Below are 24,053 nucleotides of genomic sequence, written 5' to 3' on the forward strand. Positions count from 1 at the left end.
CAAAGCATCATAAAGTCTTCTTTGTCCTATTTGCACACTTCAAGGACTTACTGTAGTAAGTCAAAAGAATTGGAGAACCTGTAAGATTGCGATTACTTAGATTTGAACTGATTTCAGTTTTTCCTAGTCTTCTTTGATAGATTGACAGCCCCAACAACATGAATATGATCGTCCAATTCCATTGAACGTGCTTCGCACCATGGAGAGTTAAACCACCTGACGGTTTGGGGTTGCTGGTTGTTGCCGGGGGGTTTGGGCATGGGTTTTCGTGGTTAGTTTTGGCCCCAGGTGGGAGGGGTAATTTCATCATATTATTATTCTTTCCACGCCCCAATAGCTATGTGCCACATGTGCAAAAATTTTAAATAAAATACTCTAATCCAAATCAGATACTGTGTCATGCATATAGGATATAAACTAACTGTTATAGACGTTATAGATGGATAAACTAACTGTTATAGACGGAAGGATGTACAGTTGAATGTTTTACAAAATTTAGGGATGAAAAATGAACTTTTGAAAGTTTAGAAATGAAAAAATAACTTTTATAAAAATTTTAAGGAAGAAAATGATATTTTATTCTAAAATTTTTTAACAAAATACAACAAAAATAATAGGCCCAAAAGAATTAGACTTGTCTTGTGTGGACCTTTAGAAAAAAGAGGCATCAACATTATGTCTTTTGTTGGATTGGGATCCTATGGAGTGTTTAGTATAATTAGGAGTGTGAATGAGTTGATTTAGGTTGTGTTTGGGGTGTTTACAAAGCCTGAGGATCGGATCAAGAGCAATTAGATCAAGGATGCCTTGTCTCCTTGTCGTGGTCGAAATATTTTACCGTCCTAATGAGGTGGCTTCAAAATTAATGAGGTAGAGATGAAAAGTAAAGGTAGAAGCAGTCATGAGAGACTTTATAGAGATAAAGAAGTGTTTTCAAGTTGTAATAAAATATGTATAAAAATTAAATTATAAATTGAAAATGCATAAAATAGATTAAATTATATATGTATGTACACAACTTGGCCTAATATTCAAATTTCTTAAAAAACTAGGTCTCAAAATACCAAACTTAATCAAATTAATAAATTTAAATTAAGTCAAAATCCAAAATAAATCAAACTACAAAACATTAAAAAAAAAAACATATATTGTTCAATAATATTGGGTTGAATTGGGTAACTTGGGTTGAAAATTTTGCCAATCTAAACAACTTTAAAAAAAAAAAAAAAAAATTAAATATACATATAATAACCCAACCCCTTAACTTCTAAAATGTTTAACATCTTTTTCTATTTCTATAAATAAATTTTTTTTTTATTATTTTAATTGATGCTTTGATTTGATTTGTAATTATATTTTCGGTATAAATTTAACAAATTTTGGATATCAAAGTAATTATCTTTCTTTTTTTTGAAAAAATGGCTTACCTGTGTAATCATCGCCCTATACTTTAAGGTACAGGTTAAGTAAGCCTAAAAAAACCACCAACACACAACAGAACATACCACTACTCGCACCCACATATTCTTATGGTGTATTGGCCTTACATAAGAGAATAATGCATGTATTCAATAATACATTATACCTTTTCTCAATGTTTGGTATTGGGCTATATATCGAAAATGGGAAATGTAACTGACTTGTTCCAAAGCTAAGGAACATGTTTGGACGAATAGGAAAGCAAGGATGAAAGCCATTTGAGATGGACTAGAGCTGGAGTACAAAGTACAAACTCAATAATTCAAAATTTGGTAGGAGAGGTTGTCAAAGCTGTCGTAAATCGTAATGCCATTTAATTCTGAATATACACAACCTTCAAGAGGTGGCATTTCTTCCTCTGATCCTTGTTAAACTGTTCAAGAGTGGTGACAAAATAGGATACTATTTAGACAACCTCCAACCTTAGATACACACCTTTCACTTATTTAAAATCGAGTTTAATAAATTATAATTGTAAATGTTAGATCCAATTTTATCCGATTACCCCAAAGCAACAATTGTAAATGTTAGTTGACAATGAAGAATGATAGCGGTAAATATTACCAATAAAAACTCTTTTTATCACGTAAAGAATTTAAAATCAAATCTTACTTAAACTAAAAAAGAAATGATAAAAGAATGACGAGAGATAATTATTAGTCAACAAGCCTATTAAACTCCTCAACCTAGTTAAATAGCAAAATAATATTAGTTTCAACCAAAATCAACTTCAAAATTTAGGATTAAGATTTATTGTTATAATTAGTTTCACTTTCACGTCAAACTATAATGTTTATACCACCATTCAATCAGTCTGATTCTCCGACTTAATAGAACCAGGAAAAATTATATTTTGTACTTTTACTATTAGGAAGGATTAATTAATCAAGAATTTTATGCAAATTTTTTATTAAAAAAAAAAAGGGGGGGTTTTAGTTGCCTTTTAATCCATTCCTAAACGACACTGTTTTTTTCTTTTCAAGAGTAAACGACACCCACCAAAAATTTAGGCCACATAAGGCGAGAAAACGTGTCTTGTTCAACCGCATCCGGATCAACCGATTGGTTCGCGCTACGTCACGACCCGATAGACCCATATTGTTTTTTTTGTTTTTCATTTTTGTCAATTTTACCCTTCACTTCACCTGAAATTTACATTAATCATTACCCCAAAAAGTCCATTACTCTCTATTTCCCTCTGGTCTGTCGCTGTTTCCTTGATTCTGATAGATTGGGATTTCAAATTCCCAGTAATTCCAATTCCAATTCCAATGGATCGAGCCCAGTTATTTCTGTTGGGTATACCAATGTTTCTGTTTTGTACCGACATTGTAAACCTCTTCATACCCCCACCTCCAAAAGTACCCACTACTAATCAATTCCATTACAAACCCCCTAACCCAATTCCCCAACAACCAATTCTCAACCAACCTCTTGATTTTCCCACACAGGTCCTCCTCTCAATTTTACAATTCTTATCACTTTTTTTTTTTTTTTTTTTTTTGTAACATATAGTATAATGGGTTGTGTCCATATTGGTATTTTACGTGTGAGAAAAAATTTTATGTACCTAACATTTTTGTTTGTTTTTTTGGGTGAAAATGCAGAAACCAAGTGGCATTGTCGGTGGAGGAATTGGTCTGGGCAGCACTGTCAACATCAACTTTTGCTCTTCCTGTTCTTACAGGTTATCCCAAATTTTTGATGGGTTTTATTAGCAAGTGTACCTAACATTAGATTTTTTTTTTTTTTTACCGTTTCAACAAATAAAAAGTGTATATATATATATATATGTATGTGTTTAAACAGAAATTTTATTTTTAGGTACATAAATTTCATAAATGGGGTGTGTTATGGAGGGATCAAAATGTTTCTGATTTTAAATTTCAGGGACTAAAAGTATAATTTATCCTAAATGTTAAGAAAATTACATAATTGCTATGAATTTGTGGGTTTACAGTTCATAATAGAAGATTAAGTGTTCCGGGAACTCCGGTCTTAAGTTAGTCGTTAACAAGACCAAACTGTTGAGTTGAGCTCATTCTGATCATCAAATAATTGATTGACTAATTGTGTTTTGTTTAGCTGTCATGATGTGTGCACACTACTTGTGTGGTTTTTATATCCAAGTTGTCCATTTTGAAAAGTAAATATAGGAAAAGAAAAAAGGGTGAAACTGATTGATGAAGAAATGGTGTGTTATGATATGTACTTTTGACTTTAAATTCTACATGTGAATTGTGTGGATTGGCAACTTGTGTTGCTAAATTACTGTTACGAGTCATAGGTTTGCATCTTGATGTTAGAAACTTAGAATTCCTTGGTCAATGGAACTTTAGTATACTCTTCAATTTCTGGTAGTAGAGTCTTGCTTTTGGAAATATGTTCTAAAATATGTAAGTTTATGCAGACTAATTTTGTCAATTCTTCTTTCTATGAAATGTTTTACTTCGTCCTCCATCCTATTTTGACAGTTTTGATCACGAATATAACTTAATTGTCAGCGTAGTAGTTTCTATAATTTTTATATTGTTTTAACTCAAAATATCACCCAAACTATTACTTGTGACAGTAGTATAATTTAAATCCGTGATGTCAGCTCCATTGTGGTTGTTAATAATAACTAGGTCAAATTACTTGTTTCCATCAGTACTTTGCTGTTGTAATTGGAAACTGTTTCGAATTACATCAATCTATACGTAGGTTCATTTTTAAAATTTTGGACACGTACTTTGTAAGATCATTGGTGTTCTCTCTTAAATTTGAATTCATGTGGCTGACCACGAGTAGTTTGTTGAGGATCCATAGCTGACCCCAAAATTTTGAGACTAAGGCTTAGTGGTGGTGGCAGTTGTTCTATCTATTGTCACATGTAAATTATGTTTCTTGTGGCAGAGGAAATGCAGTAACAATGAAGAACATGCTAGACACATCATTTCCTGGGATCAATGTTGCTCTGGCGAACCACCCACCTCCACTTCCAAAACGCCTACTGAGTAAAGCTGTACCTGTTGTTCAATTTGGAATTATTGGGACAATAATGGCAGGTGAACAGATTTTTCCAAGGTTGGGATTTGCAGCACCACCTCCTTGGTTCTACTCCTTGCGTGCCAATAAATTTCGAAGTATTGCAAGCACTTGGCTTTTGGGGAACTTCATCCAATCCTTCCTGCAGAGTTCTGGTGCTTTTGAAGTATATTGTAATGGTGAACTGGTAAACTCTTTATCTTCTTTCGATACATAGATTTTGCTCACTTTTAGGTCCAGTTAACGTATTTTTGTTGATCCTGCTTTAGTAGTAAACTCAATGTCAGATACCAGTTTGGGATATTTTTGAAGTCTTCTTGATTGATTTTAAGGGCAGTTATTGTGACACGTGAAAAACTCTTCAATTTTTGCGTGGCTCTCATCACTTTTACCTCTTTGGACTTGTAGGTTTTCTCTAAGCTGAAGGAGAATAGATTCCCTAGCGAAATTGAGCTGAGAGATCTTGTTGGCAGGAAACTTAGTAGCTCGAGAGTTGTGGATGGTATAGGAGGAGGTGTCTGGTCTTAGTGCCCAGTGGAGGCTGAAGTTTGTTCACAAATTTGCGGTGACATACAGAGGAAAATGCTGTCATTGTGAATTTTTAACCCCTGTAACGTTCTCATTAATCATGTACTGAACAATGGTTACATACCCTTTAATTTTGGCATCGCCTTGTGTCTGATATAATTTACAAAAAAGAAAGAAAAATCCTTTGTGAATCAGGCACTTCTTTTTTCCTCATTTATTAGATGACCACTCTTTAACAATTCTACCAAAACTTGTTCTTCCAATTGAATTGTACATTTCTCTGTGAATCAGGCACTCCCTCAATCTCTCTCTCTCTCTAGAATAGTGAAAAGTGGAGGGCTAATTCACATGGGATTATTCTCTGGAACTTGAGAGTGGTCAAGTTGGAGAATTCTGATTGAATACATCACACTATGGCCTCTTTTCTTCAAATGGATGAAAAAAAATCTAGCATAACGCAACGTTAAGCATTAACTAAGTAATTGTTTTGCCAATCACCATGCTTTGGGCAAGAGAAAGTTTGGTGCTATGAAGGTGTTGGTGAGAGATCACTTAAGAACTTGGTGGCTTGCAGTGCTTAAAAACACATTGCCATGGTGTTCGTAAGAGATCATCTTGGAAGTGAGTGAGCTTCAAATCTCATCGAAGGACCTAGTGATGTAGTCTCTTAGTTTGATTAATTCCTCATTGAAGAGTTGGAAGTAATAGATTCTTTTAGTTTGATTAATTCTTCATCGAAGAGTTGAAGCTACAAATTTTGGATTAGTTATTGGTGGTAAGCAGATACATGTACACATCAGACTTGCTGAGCCACCATCACTCAGGCCCACACCAATGCAAAACCAATGACACTGATGGCTTCTTCTATGCTGTGAAATCAATAATCAATTAGATAATTTACCTTCATTTTTTCTCAATCCTGTACAATAATTAGACAATCACTTGTCATTTTTCTCAATCTTGTACAATGAATAAAACAATAAAAATCTGTCTTGTTTTACTCTCTCCAAAAATGATATTTATGCCGTAGTTACACAATTTACATGAAGGGCTTTTGAAAACTCAGATACACCATATACGGCATGGACTTTTGCTTGTCAGCTTGATTAAAGGCTACAAATCACATTCTTTATTGAAAGCCGATTGCAGGTTTCTGAGAATATTTCTGGTATAGTGGTAATCCCCTTGCCTCTAAAATATTAAAGCACACAGATAAGCCGGACTTTCTTTTCATATATGCCACCATTTTTTTCGTGCCTCCAGGGTCTTGACAAGCTCATTTGCCAATGATGCAAAGTCTTCAGCTCCACTTTGCAGCTCTTCAGTGCGCCTGCTAATTTTCTGATGCACGTAACAAAAAACGCTAGTTCAGGGGCCAGTCAAGAAGTGCTACTTACTGGAATTGAATTCGAATAAGCTTAGTGACACTGCAAATTTTTTTCTTTTCTTTTTCACAACTTCAAATAAAAATGGTGTTGCCGGTAAACCCCATGTGGAAGTGATTGCCCAACACTCAAGAACTTTCCACCTCAGTAAAGAAGTTTTAGTAGAAAAGTTGATAAAATTCCAAGGACGAGGTGAGGCAGGAGTATAATTTTTTGTCTTTCCAAAGGATGTAATCATCTGTAATCTCCACAGCCACAAATCCTATCTTTAAAAGGTTTAACCCTAGTACCTTCTTGAAAGGAAGGAGTACTATTGGGCTACAAGGTCATCGATAAAATATTCATTAACTTGGATATGATTAAACTGTAAATTCAATCTTGACATCAAAACAGTAGTCATATAAACTGTCACACTTTTCTCTTCATTTTTTTCTCTCTCTAGGAAAGTAACCAAGGGTAAAGCAACACAGTCAATCCAGACCAAATAATTTCTTATGGAAATATCCAATGAATAACCTACCTCCAATTTTTCCTGCCTCTGTGCAAGCTTGTCTCTAGCATGTGCAGCCACCGAAGAAGCGTCCTTAAATTAATTACCACATCAGATAATAAGACAATCCATTCAGTGAGCTGTTAAATTATGGAAAACAGTACTAGTTAAACTAAAACCATCATATGAAATTACCCCAGCTTTTCTATATGTAGCCATGATTTCTTCAGGTGTTCTAAGTCTGGGTTTGGTATCATCAGTCCCCCCTTGAAATAATCTTTCCCTCTCTGTCCCCTTCACTGCAGGAGGAAAACAATATTTTTAATACCAACCTGATCAAGTCAAAACATGCATTAGATGAAGATTAAAAAGTCAGATTTACCTGTCTTTATATTTTGAAAATCATGAGATGAAGAAGACGCCGCTGGTAGAGGCTCATCTATCTCGATGTCATCTGTACCAAAAACATAGAGTGAGAAAAAATCAACAGAAAAGCTTAGCCAAGAAAAAGATTCAACTAAAAAGAACCAAACAAAAGAAGACAACAAAAACCAGCCTTCTTTGTTGCCTTGGTGGTTGGGTAGCAAGTTTTGTTGTCCAAGCCCAAAGGTTCAAAGACTGGTAAAAACAAGAAAGACAACAAAAAGGAAGACAAGTGTATGGGCAGGTGGACAGATCAAAACCTATATTAAGCTCCTCAGCTTCCTGATTAGCTGTAACAGCTGGAGACGAGTCTGAGAATGGGGACTTCAAAAATATGCCCTCTAAATGAGAAAAATTTACTTTAGGATTTGGAATAAAATCCTCAGTATGGGGAACTTTTCTCCCTTTAAAACCTTTGATGATACCACCTAGAATGCCAGGTTCAGTACCCTGTAGCAACACAAAGTCAGAAAAGCTATGTAAAAAACATCAACAGTCTTCAGAATAAAAACTTGAAAGAAAAAAGGGTATTATTCTTTGAACCTGCTTATTCTTCGGATTTAAAGAGAAACTAAGGGCAGCATCTGCAGCAGCTGCAAGAACTTCATCATGGAGACAAGGCAAAGTTTCTGGAATCCTATAAAACCACAGCATAGTCCCTCATAAAACCTTATCTTGTTTATTTAAAAGTTATAAAATGATCTTCATGCCTGAATTCATGAATGTATTGCCACATTAGGTTCTGAAATATACCTGAAATCATTTTCACCAGCTAATAAAGAGATGAACGCCAATTCACACCCACTTGCCTATGGAAGTTCCTCAACATCAGACAAGTCAAAATAATAATAAAAAATTACAAAACTTGCAGGCTGCAAGATCTAAGAAGTGAAAACATGTCTTTGGCTGAAAAATGCACACATCCCCATTCACAAAAGCAATACCAGTGCAATCTGCCCATTATCAGAAGAGCTCATCGTCTTGTCCATGTTTGCCTTAAAATTCCACCTCAAAATTGACATTAAGGAGCTTTCTTTCACCAATTCTAAATCTGGCAAGGATCTGCCAAAAGAAAGTTATCACCAGTACCAATTATTTCAAACATTACTAATGGTAGCTGAACATGCTATCATAACAAGAGTGGAAGAGAGAAATTTCTATCAAAACCATTGGAATTGCATGATAAATCAAAAGAATGGTTGGTGTCCTACAACTGTAAATATTATTTTGTTGATTATTCTACTGAGGTAAGCACAAAAGCAAAGAAAAAACTGCACTTACCTGATTTCAATTACACCTGTCTGAAACAGCAAGACCAGTCCACAAACTTTTTCATCTTTCTTTAAAGTTGCTGTCCAACAGCAAGGTTTTGCATGTTTCACTTTACGAATGGATTTATTGTTTCCCTAATAAAATTATATCAAATTAGCTTGCAAATGGAAATTTTATAATACTGTAAGCTAAAATAAATAAGGCAGATAGAAGACCTGAATCACAGATTTCGTAGAGTACAAGTGCAATGAATTCTCACAACAAAGCAAAAGAATTGAATCCAACAATCTTTCCTCAGAACATGCAGTTTCTGAAGAGGGCTGTTGTTCACCTTCATGTGAATTTATGCTAACTGTAGTACTATTGGGCATAGGTTCGTTCTTGGTAGCACTATCCTCATGGGACTCCAGCTGCATCTCACTGGATGATTCAGAGACAGAGATACTGACAGCTGGAGAGCAAAATATCTTAGAATTTTATAATAAGTGAAACCAAACTTAAAATTATCTAATTGCTCCTAGAAGGAAATTGTACTTGCCTATAACATACATTGAAATTGCAACTGATGGCTTTTTCAAGTGCCATGGCTGAGTGCTTATAATTTTACCAGTACCACCTTCAAACAAATTAATCTTTGCATCCTTGGTTAATACAAATATTACTTCCTCTGCAGAGTAGGCTGGGACTTTTGTTTCAGAGTGCTTAGGGCTTTTGACAAGGCTATGAGTATATGTAAGTTCTTTCCAAGTAATTGAAATTATTGGAAAGCTAGAGCAAGACACACCATCTATCCAGAACAAAACTGACGATGAACTTGTGTTGAGCACTGCAACCTGTAACAGGGGCAATATGTTCAGAAGTCCTGAATAAAGAAGGTTGAAATTACTGGCTAATCACCAAACTCATTACAACAATAAAGAGGTGAAATAAAACAACTAGATGACATCACTCACACGACCAGATTCAAATCCCACAGCAAGTTTAGCTCCACAATTTGCAAACTGTAGTGCTTGTACCGGGGAATTAAGAAGGCAAAAAACAGCTCTACATTGAGGTCCTTTTCCTTGAGGCAAAATGTAAACTGTGAAGCAAGTCGAACAATCTTAATTTGGGAAAATAAGGATTTTATTGTTGTATTTCAAGATAAAGGAGCAAAAGATATCCAGATACAGAAACTATATCAAGATATTGAAGTACTTGAATAAATAAAAAACAGATTCAGAATAATCTCATTATTGGTTTAAAGGAATCAATGGTGGTATTATTAAAAAGCTAGCTTGTCTTCAACTGTCTACAATTTGGCTGGCTAGCAAATCAAGCAAGGTAAGCAAAAGAGTCCTAGTCTTAGTTCAGAGATCTGCAAAGGAAACTGGTCCACTCTTGCTTGCAGAAACTCCTCGATTACCGAGTCACAAGCATGACTTTTCTTCTTTAACAACTCACATACACATCATTGAATCACTTAACTTTTAACCTGTTCATATTCAGCTAATGGTTCTTCTAAACTTCGTAATCAAATACAGGCATCATCTGTAAATAAGTTAATTTTCAATATCATAACTACATATCACATTCTGCAAATTTTGAAAGATTAATTTAGAAGCTTAACCACTCAAATTTTGGACAACCAATCTTTCTCCAATCAGCATTAAACAAAATTGTCCTTTCCCAAAAAAAATATAGATTTTTAAGATCTATGTTGATGTAGGCCATTGGAAATATTGAAGTTCCAAAGTCCATCATATTGAATTTTTTATATGCATTATTTCTGATTTTTTCCCTGTGACGGGAAGTCATAACTAAAGCCAAAACTTGCGTTGTCTTGATAAAAGAAAAACAGTGCAACACTTCAGGAAAACATGGAGGTGTACCCCATTATGAATAAATGGCATCTAGATCACCTTCATTTTTAGTTTCTGTGACAAAGTGGAAATGTGTCCCATCTGAACAGCCTTTGAGGTCATAGAGACGAACCTAGAAAAGTCAAAAATACAATAAGCAATAATATAGTGCAATGCCTCACAGCCTTGAATGAAGCATCCAGTAAAAAATCTCACCAGACCACATCCGTTGCCAACAGCCAACCTTAAACTGATGGAGCAGAAGTCCAACTTTGTTACTGGAGCACTTGAACCAGCCACTTTCAAACCTTGTACCTACCAATCAGATGAGATCATTCACTATTAAACATATATCCTCCATTCATCAAGGGACAGAATATGACAGAAATATTTGATGGAACTCTAACCTCGCCTTCTAAAAGACAGATTAAAGATAAGACAGGATACGTGGCATCCCATATCCGAATTGACCCATCAGAATAACCTCCTAAGTAAATTCTCCCAACCCCATCATTTTTAGTAATAGACAATTCGCTGGGTAAACCTCCAGTCAAGGGCCACTTGGCAGCACTAACTGCAGTCACTGTTGAGGCAAGTTTCATAACTGAGGCCACCTGAGAGAGCAGAAAAGAAGACAAGATGATAATATAGAAATGAGCTGGAAAATATAAGACAGACACACATATATGAGCTACTAATTTCTCATAACAGAATAACCTACTAGATTCACAGTTTCAACCTCACTATCTTTAGAGATAGATAATTGAATGAAATACCTCTAACAGAGCCTTTGATGAGTCCCCCCCAGTGGGTATCTTACTGAGCTTTGCCACAGTCATGGAAGGATTAGATGATGGTACCACTGCAGGAAACTCCATCGCAGAGATGGATGGTCTTCTCTCACGCTGAGATATTAAGGCAGATAGGCTAGCATCATCATAGAAATGTAATTGCCCAGGGTTTGTCAACACAAAGAGATCAGCTTTTTGGTTACCCCCCATCACCCCAGCATTTGGTAATAAAATCATGTCTGCGAAAGAGCCACTAAGTGTAAGCTCTGCACGACCAACACATCTTAATGTCCCCGTTGACCATTCAAGAGATACAACCTGCAACATTGAGAAATTTTAAAGAGCTGATTTTGGATGCTAGGAGAAATTCAAACTAGTAGAAAACCATTTCAGCTACCCGCTTCAACTGACAACAAACTATGAAAATGTCAGCATTGTTACTAATTGGGCCAAAGGAATCATATTTACTATTTGAAAGTGATCAAGCTGAAACATTGTAGAGACCAGAAATTCTTTCTGAATCCCAGGGTAGAAGTACAGAGATTAAATCTACAAGAGATGAAAAACAAACAAAAGTTTGCATGATTTACTTTTAATTACAGTCATACTCTCATCTTAACCAGCGTTGTCACTGAGTTATTTTTTTGGTTTTTTTCACCTCTCTCTCTCTCTCTCTCTCTCTCTCTGAAGAAAGAAAAAGAAAGAATTTTGCTTTGAAAGCAACTTTTCGTTGAAACTGTTTATTTGTTTATGACAAGCTCACAACAGTTTTAAACACATCGATATATTCTAAAAATAAAAATATCTTCCAAGAAAGCTTAGGAGTTTTAGTAACTACATCAAATCTTTAATACAACCGTATGAAATTAAATATATTAAAGATAATGTTAAATAGCTAGAGATGAATAACACACCGTCAAAACTTCTTCAGATCCTATTTCATCACCACCATAGATAAAAAGTTGGCCATCACAATCATTACGGGATTTTTGGTTTTTGGACCACTGTAAGACAATGACAGGGAGTCTCCTTTCTGCAGATGATAATTGTAGCTTAATAATATTGTTAGATGATGAAGCTTGTTGACTTTTACTAGATGCAGCACACGATGTGTTCCAAAACAAAATATCTCCATCAATGTATCCCACAGCCAGAATGGACCCATTGGAAGATGCCCAACAAAGAGCACTTATCTCTTTCTCTTCAAGATGATGTTCCAATGTAGCATCGGGAAGATTAGCATCCACTTCACTTGAAGAATCAACAACTCCATCCTTCAATTGGAGATCCTTACCACCTCCAACAAAGAGAATTTGACCTTCAGAAATATCCCAAAGAATAATCAATCCATTCTGATATGCAAGCAATACTCTGAAAAAGAGAAGAAAAAAGAAAGGAATGAAAAAGGAACTGCAAAAGTCCAAAAAGACAAAATATACTGTAATATTATTCATCATCTATCTTATTGTCTCAAGTGATAAGGATATAACATTATAACTCCATCATGTAGACTAATGTTAGTAAATAGCTATATTGCATGCCAAACAAAATCAATGACTAGATATATTCTTGGGACATAGAACAACTAACATTAATCAGTTTACACACAAGAAGGAAAAAAGGACTGAATCTGAAGTTATTTACTACTACCCATATCACTATAGTCTGCCCGCCTAATGAATATCACAATAATCCCTCCACCTCCAATATTTAATAAGATTATCCCCTACAATGTCCAATGCTTCTTTAATTCCTACCATGACATTGAAAAAAGTTGATATGATGTTCCTTTTGAAATCTAAAGATGACCAAGACTACCCTCTAATGGAGAGTGTATACATGAGTTTGAGGTACTTTGATCACATCCTTTAATCAATAAGACATTCCAAGAGAGACAGTGGTTTTAGCTGCAAACATGACACTAATACTTGCCTTAATAAGAAATGAATGAAAGTGATTATACAGAGGAGAGAAAAAGACTTGAAAGCATCACTCATTGCTTAGCGAGAAACATGGAACTTTAATCATGGGTTTCAAACAAACATATTTTCTAATCTTTTTTGTTACACTTGAAAGAATAACTTTAGGAGAGCCATGGCTGGGCATTATTTAAGCATAATTTCTGCTTATATTAGTCTAAACCGTTAGCAATTTAGTACGTTAATCTAAAAACAAAATATTCCTGAATAGGTAACATATTTGGCAACATTAAAAATAATTGTAAACCGTTCCTGTTTCAGAATCAAAAGCAGGAAAGTAAAGTGGAAAGCCTTAATGTTGCTTGCATCTTGCCTATTCCCAGAAGAACACGGTTGAGGAAGAACTCCAATGATAGGTTGGTCATTAGGAAGGGGGAACCCAGTGGCTTCTGTTAAATAGCACAAAACAGATGCAGTAAATAAGATTGAAGCAAATTAAAACCACATATGTTCAATAACTAAATACAAGACATACAGGTTGAGTAGCTAATCACAAAAGCATGTAACCCACCTGCCTAAAAAAATTAGTGATATAAACTCAAAGCAATAGGTGCATACCAACAGAACTAAACCAGTCGTTCTTATATGAATATTTGATGTAAAGTTAAATTAAAATGAAATCCAAGGAACTTGTCCTCAAAGTGGCTAAGCCTTTCCTAAGATATAATGCTCTCAGTTACATAAGTATTTGACAGGTTATCATATAAATATGCATGCTTAATTGATCTTACATGTTAGTTTCTTTTTTTTTTTTTATTGATAAGTTACACATGCACCCCATGAGTCTTGAACTCATGACCTTCCTCTCCATGCCATCATTAAGGAAGGAGGAAATGTCATTTGAGTAATAGCTTGTTTGGCAATCTTACATGTCAGTCCTAAGATAACAAATAGTAGTATCTCAACTCAAAATGAATGTAAAAAATACACATGTAAATACTCATCAAATTACAATTCATGACCTATTGAGTTTGGCACATACATCAAAGAACACTGACTGCACCAGCAAGGAGAAGGAATATGTATCAATTATCAGGTTGGCACACTTAATGCCAAAAGAAATTTCTTAGCACATGTTAGTATGATACCATTATACCATGTGTAAAACAAAAGATACGACCCTGAAAAGATTGTAATTGACAAAAAATAAAAAGGAATTACATTGCTGAACTCAGCAATGGAGGGATTGGGAAAGAAAGTTTCTTTGGCTTGAATTGACATATTTGTCCATATCAAGTTGCAGAATTCACATCCACTTGCATCTTTGTGGCATCTAAGAACAAGTTTGTACAAGGAAAGTAATACTTGACTTTGTAAATTGGTAGAAAATTGCTTGCAACTGTCACATCATCACATCATTATTCTTATCAACCATTAAAAACAAAGAGAAGGAGAAATTACCACTTATAGAACCTGCAGAAATATGATATTGCAACTGGAAAATTTTTCCATCTTCAGCCTCAAACTTTATCACAGACATCAAACCATGCTCATCACCAACATACCTGCATGTAGTAATAGAGTAAACATTTCAAGAAGTTATTGTCAAATACCTGATTAATATGATCTGTTACCAATTTTAAATTTTTGCCAGTAACATACATGAAGTGGGAACCACTGATCACAGAAAAAGCAGTTATATTGGATGCCCACTGTAAAGAATCAGCTATACTCCTGCTCGCAAGATCCCAAACCTGCCAAAAATAAATTAGCTAATCAAACGATTGAATAAATAAACACACTTTTATGTGTAAGCACCTCCCTAACATTTAAAACTATAGCACCTGATGAAAGACATAGATTGCCAAGTCAACTGTGTTGCTGTTACTAAGTATCACCCACCCATATCGAAGGGTTCGTGCAATGTTTTAATTGTTCTGATACATGATTACCAAAAACAATGCATATGGATGAGAACCAAATAATGAACTTTCGAATTGTATCCCTCTAAAAGGAATATTGAAGTTGGAAAAAAAACTACCAAAAGATCACTAACTGCACTAAATGATTAATGAAGAGACATTTGATGTGGATGACCATTCACAACAATCTTAAGAAGACATAAAATGTGAAAATTCAACAAGGTTATCTTGTAATTCTTCCAAAATGCCAAAAGCTAGAGACATGGTAGATATGAAATAGATTTTTTTTTTTTTTTGGGATAATGATAAGAAATATGAAATTTGCATATGATTAAGATCCAATACCTGAATATCATTGTCATTTGAAATGCTGACTATACATGCCTTGTTTTGTAGAAACTGCCAAAAGATACTAAGTATCAATCTGCCGCTAAAAACAAAAAAGGAAAGAGAGAATATTCTCAGGATTTTGTAAAGATAAATGGTTGATAATGCTCTCATCAACTAGCATTGCCTACTGGTTCTAAATAACAGCATTCTAAAACTCAACATGGTTTATCCAATTGTCCAAGCTATGTATAGCATATCAGTAACAAAATCAACATTGTTATAACTTTTATCTTGTAGTACTCCCAAACACTCATTTAAAAACCTTTACAGGTGCAAAGAGAACCTATCCTTTTTTGCCTATGTCAACCAGAGCAACATCACTCATGTTATCTGTATGTTTCTATGACAGGAAGGAATGCTTGCTACTCTCATGGCATCAGGCTCATTCCATATCCCCTAATTGTCCTTCAGATTTATTGCCCTTGATAGATAGTATCTCTGTATGCTGAATCTTATTTTCTTTTCCTTTTTTTGATTTGTACTGTAGTATAATTCCTGTATACTGTGACTCTCATTTTTCATCTTTTAATGAACTACTTACCTTTTACTGATAAAAATATATTTTATATATTCCAAGTTTTTCAATGAATCATTCAAAAATCAGCATCGGAAGTTTGGTATGATTTTTTGTATCATATTTGGATATGCTTCTTGACTTCCTGCAAATATTTGATTCTAAATGGCATCAAGCTTCTAGCTGCTTCTCTGTTAAATATGAGAGACTTCATAATAGAAAAGTGCTGCTGAAATAGGTTTCATTTTTTCCTTTTTAAGGATAAACTGCAAGCATTAACTTGATAATATTCATATTAAGATTGACATTTTCTTTTTTGTCAAAATGGCAGCAGTATTCTCCCTTAACTCTATCAAAAGTACTTGCAAACATTAAAATCAACTGAATACTAAATGTACTTACCTCTATGTGTTTGTAAGGCAATTGCTTTGGGGATATCAGAAGTCCTTCAATCCCATCTCCACCAATAACTTTAATTCTCCCATCCCTGCAGTAGAATCAAAGTGATAAGGACACCATTTTGTGCCCTGCATTCTCCATTTTTTAATTTAAGTCACTAAATGATGCAATTAAGAGTTCTAATGTCATGATAAATGTCATGCACACAGTTATCACTTTGCACAAGGGAACTTTTGTGCAGCAAGGTTAAATTGCCTGATAGCGATACCAATCCCACCAACCAACAGAGGCCCGCTTGGCACTGCAGTTTGAAACTTCACTTCTTCAAAGTACTGCTTTTTTAAACTTCACTTTTTTCTAGGTACAACCTTTTCAAAAGGCTGAAAAATAAGTTGAACCAAATGGGCAGCGCACGAACCTATTCAATTTCAGTTCACTATTGTCAATTATATGCGCCACAATATATAGATGTTGATTATCATTTGACATCACGAGGATCATCTCGCTAAAATCCCAAAATTTATCTATAGACAAATCACATTTGCCAAAAAAAACCTGAATAATACGGAATTTATCATATATTCTAATATTAGTATCAAACGGATACTTGCAAATAACTAATGAACACTATCAAACCTAGCTTGTAGCTTTAAACTTCTACCAATACCAGAAACAAAGACTACAAATTTCAACTCACAGAGTCCCAATGGCCAAAAGGCGCTGAATGGGGTCGAAAGCAAGAACCGAAGCCGTAGATGGAACACCATAGTGAACAGCAACCCGCGGATCCAAGTCTTCCGTTGTCAAATCACCATGTTGCACTTTACGCTAAATCAAAACAAACAAACAAACAAATCTCTATAATCAGTGACACCCTAAAAAGTTCATATACATATACATATACAATATATAACATCACACATTGAGCACATTTAAGTTCAACAAAAAACAAATTCAAAGAAATTGAAAATATTTCAATGATCAGTGAAACTCCTAATGTATCTCTAGCAAGTTCTTCAGCTAAGAACATAGCACCATGAAAATAATACACACACACACACATTTCCGATCGTTACTAAATTGGACTCTATTTGTAACAGCTAGCAATATATAACTAAGCTTGAGCTTCATCGAACTCTTTTTCTTTCTTTTCTTTAATTTTCTGGTAGATTCGAGAACTATAGCTTAGGAATCACAATGAAAATGCTTAATTAGTATATAAAATTAAAAAAAAAAAATTATATTGAATATAGCTTTAAAGAAAAGAAGGAACGCATAGAATTCGACAGTTATGGAAATTTTCAGTGAGAAATGAAACCCTAGATCAATCGCATTTCAAGTAAAACTACAAAAACAACACGTATTGTTTGGAAATGGAAAGTGATGAATTTCGAAAAGCAAAAGTGGCAAAGAGTGAGAAACAGTGCACAGTGAGTTTGCTGGAATTTCATTACCTGATGGTGTTGCACAGCTTTCTGAATCAATCGCTTCGCGGCTAACATGACGATTCAGTTTGAAAGAATTTGAAATCTTTTGGTTTCGCCGGAGACTTTTTTGTTTCTTCGGTCTTTTTTTACCTATTGAATTTTTTTTTTATAGTGATTATATCGATGCAAAGTTTTTTGGAGCTTTATTATAGTTTATACACACTATTTTTTCTTTTTATTATTTTTATTTTTATTTTTGAAGTTCTTTGTTTTGTAGTCAATGCAATAGGCATTTTTGATTGAGCCGTTGTTTTTAATTTGTAAAAATGTCCTATGTGATTCTTGCTTTTGTCCTTTTCTACTTTTTGAAACCTTGGAATGAAGTGTTTGATATAAAATTGCGCAGCCGAATATCACAACGGGGATGTAGCTCAGATGGTAGAGCGCTCGCTTAGCATGCGAGAGGTATGGGGATCGATACCCCACTTCTCCATTTGAAAACGTTACCTTTTTTTTATTTTTCATTTGGTTTTTTACTATCTTTGATTTATAACGACCATTTGCCTTTTTCTTTTTCATTTGTTTTATTTTTAACTTTTTTTTTTTTCCTCATTGATTAGCCTTTGGGTACCTTTCTTTCTTGGGCAATGGTGGTGCGTGAATTCTACTTGTGTTTCCATCGAGAAGTCATGACTCCTGAGCTCATTAGCTGTAGTGCACTGCACAGACCACAAATCATCAAAATCCGGGGAGTAAGTATATTGCCACAGATTTTTTTACAACTTTATTAGAAAGCGACATATGAATGGTAAAATCATAGATCTACAGGGACCTATTATTTTTTATTTTCATTACTCACGAATGGCATCACATAGCAAAATTGTGGTAAAGTTGTGGAAAAATTTGTGCCACTAGAGATACTCAAATCAAACTTGAGTTAGATCATGTCATATCATTAGTTTGGCTTGGTTCAATGCTAAGAGCACTCATAACAGTGGAGCTAAATAACTATATTTTAGCTCCACCAAAACACAAAAAACCACCATCCAACAGTGGAGCTATAGCTATTTTTTTTAACTTCATTGTTACAGTGCACATCTATAGATAGATGTGCACCGTAGCTGAGAGCTAAAAAAAAAAAAATTATTAAATTTCTCTCTTCTCTTTCATTTAAAAAATATTTTCTCTTTCTTTCTTTTTCTCTCTCTGGCTTCTCTTCTTTCTTCCTTTTTCCTTCTCAACTTTTTTTTTCTCTCCCTCATCTACTCTCTGCTTCGCCGATCTATTTTGGGTTCATCTTCATTGTCGCCCTACGTCGTCGTCCCATGTCGCCGACCCATCTCGCCCAGTCCTTCATCATCGATCTTCATCTTCATCGCCGTCCCACGCTGCCGACCCATCTTGCCCAGTCCTTCATCGCCAATCTTCATCTTCATCGCCGTCCCATGCTGCCGATCCATCTCGCCCAGTCCTTCATCGCCGTCCCACGTCGCTGACCCATCTTGCCAAGTCCTTCATCGCTGTCCCACGCTGCCGACCCATCTCGGCAAGTCCTTCATCACCGATCTTCTTCTTCATCACCGTCCCACGCCACCGACCCATCTCGCCTAGTCCTTCATTGCCGATCTTCATGGTGGTTTGGCTGGATTTCGTGGTGGTGGTTTGGCTGGATTTCATGGTGGCTATGGGCAGTTGTTCTTGGTTGGCCGTGGTGGTGGATTGGTTTGTGGTGTTTTTATTGTAGTGAGATGAATTATTTTATTGTGATGTTTATATTATTTTATTGTGTTGAAAGTTAAAATAGATCCACTACTGCAACATATGTGTAGATAAAATAGATAAAGTAACTTTTGGTGGAGCTAAATAGCTAAATTTTTAACTCCACTATTGTGGATGCTCTAATAGCTTTTTATTCTTTTTTTAATTAAATAAAATTTTATTAGAAAGCAAAAGGCCTTAAATAGGAATTAGAAAAATCTCTCCTCTCGAGCCAAGCTGACATCACGGCGACATGCAACATCCAAATCTTGACAACAAAAATTTGGATGTAAAAGATACTACCCAAATGAGGTTGTAAGAGATATTACCCAAAAGGTCCAAACTCATAGTAAAATTAGACATGGATTGTTTGGAAATGTAAAATGGGGTGATAAAATAAGTTTTGAGAATATATAATAAACACTTTTTTGCATTCTTGGATGCTAAATACTCTAAGTTTTTGAGTTAAATAGTTGCTAATTGGGCTAGATTGATTATATATATATATATATATATATATATATATATATATACACACACAAGATATAAATTCTACTCTAGTATAATCTAAGTGTATATGTGTAAAACTCCTTCTTGGATACTTGAATCTCGGCCCTTGGCCCCCTCACATCTCACAAGCATTTATATTTGTGAAGTGATCATCGCAATAAAGGTGTGTGGTAATGGGCTAAATTAATTAAAAGAGAAAAAGAGTCTAAGATTTTAGAAAAAATAGGCTAACTATAAAAATGAAAAATATAATAAATAACCTAGGGCCCTTCTCGGTTCCGTCCTGTCTGAAGTACTACTAGTGCTAGATAAGTCAGCTTTACAAATACGCAAAAAGCCCATCACCACTGTTGGGTAATGCCTTGATTTGAAGCAATTTTTATCTCCTTTCTTTAATACTAGCCTCTGAGTATCTCTTTTATTTTATTTTTTGTAAAAGTTAATAATTTGCATAAATTATAATTTGAGATTAATATATTTTTCGATCACAAAAAAGACCTAGTGGTGTGATGAGTGTTAAGCATTTGTGGTGAAATAATTTTATGCGATGTGAGTATTTTTTTTAAACAAAAATCTATGGAAGTTTTTTTTTTTTTTTTTTTTTTTTTTTTTTGAACCGTTGGTAGTTTATTTTATTTATAGGAATTATGGGTGGGTAACCAGCCTTTCTTATTTTTGGTTAGAAACGTGGGGTAGTAGGGCTAGGAAGTGGGAAGTGTGAGAGTAGTGGGAAAACTTTAGTTGATTTACCATTTTAAATTTATTTCTCTTTTTAAGGAATAAGAATAGATTAATTAAATTAGGGATATTTTTGACAATAAAAAATACAATAACTAACTTTTCGAATTCTCTTAATATATACAGACTAACCTCTGAGCATGCGCTTACGCGTGTGCTTGGAGGCTCTTCTATTCTTGGGGTAAAGGTTAATTTAGAGTATTCATTATATTTTGGGATTATTACATTTTCTAATCATAAAAAAATCTAGGGGTGTGATGAGTATTATGCCTTTGCAAGTGAAATAATTTTTCATCACACCCCTAGATTTTTTTTGTGATTGGAAAATAAATAATTTTTCATCACACCCTTAGGATTTTTTGGTTTAATGTCCTCAGAAGCTCTTCTATTTTTTTTAAAGGAAAAAACTTTTCGAGGTTGATGTATTTTTCAATTACAAAAATCTCTAGGAGTGTGATGACATGTAGCACATAATATATACACATTTGGAAATACATAAATCTAATCACATCTCTAGATATTTTCATGATTGAAAAATGAATCAATCCTAATTATGATAAATGAAAAGTAGTCCCTTAGAGAAAAGTAAAAATAAAAAGAAGAGTCTCCAAGAACATGCAAAAAGGCTAGTTTCTTCAAATGTGATTGTCAATTGTTTATATCATTAGAAAATTAGTTTTAGAAAACATTACCCAATTTGAATGCTCCTCAAACTAATGCTTCTGTCCAATAACATAAACGAGCTACAATGTACATAATAGCCCTTTTGCACATGTTTAGAGACTTTTCTATTTTTTAAATGTCAATACTTTCTTTATCTTAATTTTATTCCACTAATGTACAAATTGTAATTATAATGATAAGATACAAAAAGAACAAACTTTTTGTCAATGGATTCATCTCTTCCTACCTTTACTTGATTTATAAAGAAAAAATTACCAAAAATTAGTGTATAATTAATCCCAACATCTTAAAAGAATTATGTAAACATCTAGAATTGACTATTAAAATATTCATAATTTTTTTACCACTTTAAAGCCAACAAAGCACTTACTATTCAAGTAACAATACTTCATATTAGTGTCATGATTAATGTAGGAGGGATAGGCCCAAAAATGTATATTGGGTCTTAGGCCCTGTCCGAGGACACTTTGTAGTCCAAGGACAAGGGAACATTGATATAGAGGTACGGGCTAGTGAATGGAGGAAGGTGGTCCAAGGACAAATGCATCCTCGGCTTAACAGAGCATAGGTTAGAAGGGCTGACGTGCTGCCAATGGCAACATTTTGGTTAGTTCTAATGGAAAGGATGAGCATTAGGAAGCAATAAGACGAAGGGGAAGGTAAGAAATATCTAAGAAAAAGCTACTACCATCGCATTAAATGTTCTGTAGCTAACTCTCTGACCGCATTAATGTGGAAATGATACATGAGCAGTGATGTTCAGCCTTACAACTGCCACTAAAAGTTTCAGGAAGGTGTTGATGTGACAAGGATTAGAGCCGGCCATTTGATCTACACGTGGAGGGTTGAAATAGAGTAAATGAGGGTAATATAAAGGAGAGAAATCCCATTACAAAAGGGATCAAAGAATCTATGGAAAAACACTGTAGCATTGAGAACTATAATTGTAACCCAGTTTAAGAGAAATAGAAATTGAAAAACTACTCTCCTCGAACATTGCCAAGGAAGAACTTCTTTGCCCAACACTTGTTTTTCCATTGTTTTTCCTTACTTTCTTACCATCTTTAGCCCAAAGTGAGCGTTGCCCACTTCATTAAAGTCTAGTTTATAGCTTACTATCTACAAATTCATTGTATTAGACTCTTTGGGCCTCAATCCAAAACCATTTGGGCTTGGCACTCAAATCCACCCTTACAATTAATATGATACAAAATTAAGACTCAACTTCAACTAATATATTTATCAAAAAAAAAAAAAAAAAAAACTTAAACTAAAATACTCTTAAATTTTTTTTTAATTTTTAAATTTTTTTTTTAAATTCTTGGAGGAGAGAATAAAAATCATTACGGAGAACTTTGCAATTTTTATAGAATCTAAATTCAAACGAGAAAAGAATGGAGAAAAAAGAAAAGGCCTTGAAAGGTAAATGATTTGTATATCCTGCAAAAGTTATGATATTTTTAAAAGTTGTGAATGCATTCGTGTAGAGACTTTTTTATTTTTGTAAAATTTGTCATTAATGATTTCTACATCAATAAGTGTTTTTTTGTTTGGTTTTGTTTTGTTTGTGTGTGTGGGAGATCAGAGCATGCCTTTTAAAATACCTCTCATATTATACATGAATTTGAAATCCACTTTGATTTGTAAGATCTTAGACATATTCCCATTCATGGTTTTTTGGAGTCATAATTTGCTGATGAAATTGTATAAGAAATTCTAAAATCTAAAAAGTAAAGGAAAAAAAAAATTTCAAAGAATAAGTTAGACGTGGTCATGAGCATCAATTCTCAACATGTTGATCCTCACTTAATTGAGTGTAAAGATATTGCTCCAATATCGAAAGGGCTTGTTTGTGCAAATTTTCTGCAAAATACATAAACCAACTGACAAAATTAACATGCTATAATTTGCTGATAGAATTATATAAGAAATTCTAAAATCTAAGAAGAAAAAGAAAAAACTAAATTAAAAGATTTGGGCGTAATAAAGTTCTAGGCATGCAGAATAAATGTTATCATGGTCTTGGAATATTTTGGCAAACAGAACCTAGTAAACAAAAAACTAAAAATTTAAAAAGAACGTGAAAGAGAAATAGGGGTGTTTAGCATATAGTTAAAATACCGTATCAGATATTTGTCAATAAATTCCCACCTACACAACATCAAATATAAATAAATAAATAAATAAATTACAACCCATAGAAACCAAAATTGGAGATCACAAATTCACAACACAAAAACTCAAATGTCATAACAAAATATTGAGAGAGATTAGAGTACCTACCTTTTAAATTCTATTTTGAGGGATGGCACTTTTTTTTTTTTTTTTTTGCACTTTGTCTCTACATTTTTTCTAATTTTTTGCTTTGATCATAGTACTCTCTAGCTCTTAACGTAGCAAGATTTTTTTTTTTTTTTTTTTTTTTACAATAAAAATAATAATAAATAACTTTTAGAACCCTCTTAATATATACAGTAAATACTACAATTTTTTTGTAAGAAGCAATAAGTACCACCATTTTAGCATTAAAATATTAACCAAATCTAAACTTGCGTG

The 24,053-nt window shown here is 34.1% G+C and overlaps 2 protein-coding genes and 1 non-coding gene across 5 annotated transcripts; 2 read left to right on the plus strand and 1 right to left on the minus strand.

Moving 5' to 3' along the window:
* Positions 1-2,647: 2,647 nt before the first annotated feature.
* LOC126692398 (selT-like protein) lies at positions 2,648-5,273 on the plus strand. The gene is made up of 4 exons (XM_050387992.1): positions 2,648-2,930; positions 3,087-3,166; positions 4,375-4,693; positions 4,915-5,273. The coding sequence occupies exons 1-4, from the start codon at positions 2,751-2,753 to the stop codon at positions 5,032-5,034; spliced, it is 699 nt and encodes a 232-aa protein (XP_050243949.1). The 5' UTR covers positions 2,648-2,750; the 3' UTR covers positions 5,035-5,273.
* A 649-nt stretch (positions 5,274-5,922) lies between these two features.
* Positions 5,923-18,001, minus strand: LOC126692396 (uncharacterized). 3 transcript variants are annotated; one of them, XM_050387989.1, is made up of 24 exons: positions 17,835-18,001; positions 17,078-17,208; positions 16,384-16,468; positions 15,423-15,476; positions 14,818-14,909; positions 14,617-14,720; positions 13,529-13,604; positions 12,151-12,607; positions 11,222-11,554; positions 10,853-11,059; positions 10,662-10,760; positions 10,506-10,578; positions 9,558-9,685; positions 9,143-9,437; positions 8,820-9,055; positions 8,614-8,738; positions 8,277-8,394; positions 8,086-8,141; positions 7,876-7,969; positions 7,593-7,782; positions 7,292-7,363; positions 7,105-7,208; positions 6,940-7,002; positions 5,923-6,375 (listed from the first exon to the last, which is right to left on the minus strand). In XM_050387989.1, exons 1-24 carry the CDS (start codon positions 17,880-17,882, stop codon positions 6,265-6,267), a joined length of 3,351 nt encoding a protein of 1,116 aa, XP_050243946.1. In that variant the 5' UTR covers positions 17,883-18,001; the 3' UTR covers positions 5,923-6,264. The 3 variants fall into 3 exon arrangements, with proteins under 3 accessions (XP_050243946.1, XP_050243947.1, XP_050243948.1); XM_050387990.1 differs by lacking the exon at positions 17,835-18,001 and having other exon boundaries at positions 15,423-15,507; positions 17,078-17,178; XM_050387991.1 differs by lacking the exons at positions 17,078-17,208; positions 17,835-18,001 and having other exon boundaries at positions 15,423-15,501; positions 16,384-16,448.
* Positions 18,002-18,227: 226 nt separating this feature from the next.
* Positions 18,228-18,300, plus strand: TRNAA-AGC (transfer RNA alanine (anticodon AGC)). Its single transcript has one exon. It is a non-coding gene; the product is annotated as a tRNA-Ala (tRNA).
* Positions 18,301-24,053: the final 5,753 nt, after the last annotated feature.

Source organism: Quercus robur, chromosome 7 (assembly GCF_932294415.1).
Source record: "Quercus robur chromosome 7, dhQueRobu3.1, whole genome shotgun sequence".
Taxonomy (NCBI): Eukaryota; Viridiplantae; Streptophyta; class Magnoliopsida; order Fagales; family Fagaceae; genus Quercus; species Quercus robur.

Coding starts and splice junctions, on each gene's coding strand:
- LOC126692398 (XM_050387992.1), top strand. CDS start 2,751: ATGGATCGAGCCCAGTTATTTCTGTTGGGTATACCAATGTTTCTGTTT. Junction 2,931..3,086: donor CTCTTGATTTTCCCACACAG/GTCCTCCTCTCA, acceptor GTGAAAATGCAG/AAACCAAGTGGCATTGTCGG. Junction 3,167..4,374: donor TGCTCTTCCTGTTCTTACAG/GTTATCCCAAAT, acceptor TTCTTGTGGCAG/AGGAAATGCAGTAACAATGA.
- LOC126692396 (XM_050387989.1), bottom strand. CDS start 17,882: ATGTTAGCCGCGAAGCGATTGATTCAGAAAGCTGTGCAACACCATCAG. Junction 13,605..14,616: donor TTCTGCAGGTTCTATAAGTG/GTAATTTCTCCT, acceptor GCTATTTAACAG/AAGCCACTGGGTTCCCCCTT. Junction 10,579..10,661: donor TTGGCAACGGATGTGGTCTG/GTGAGATTTTTT, acceptor TGACTTTTCTAG/GTTCGTCTCTATGACCTCAA.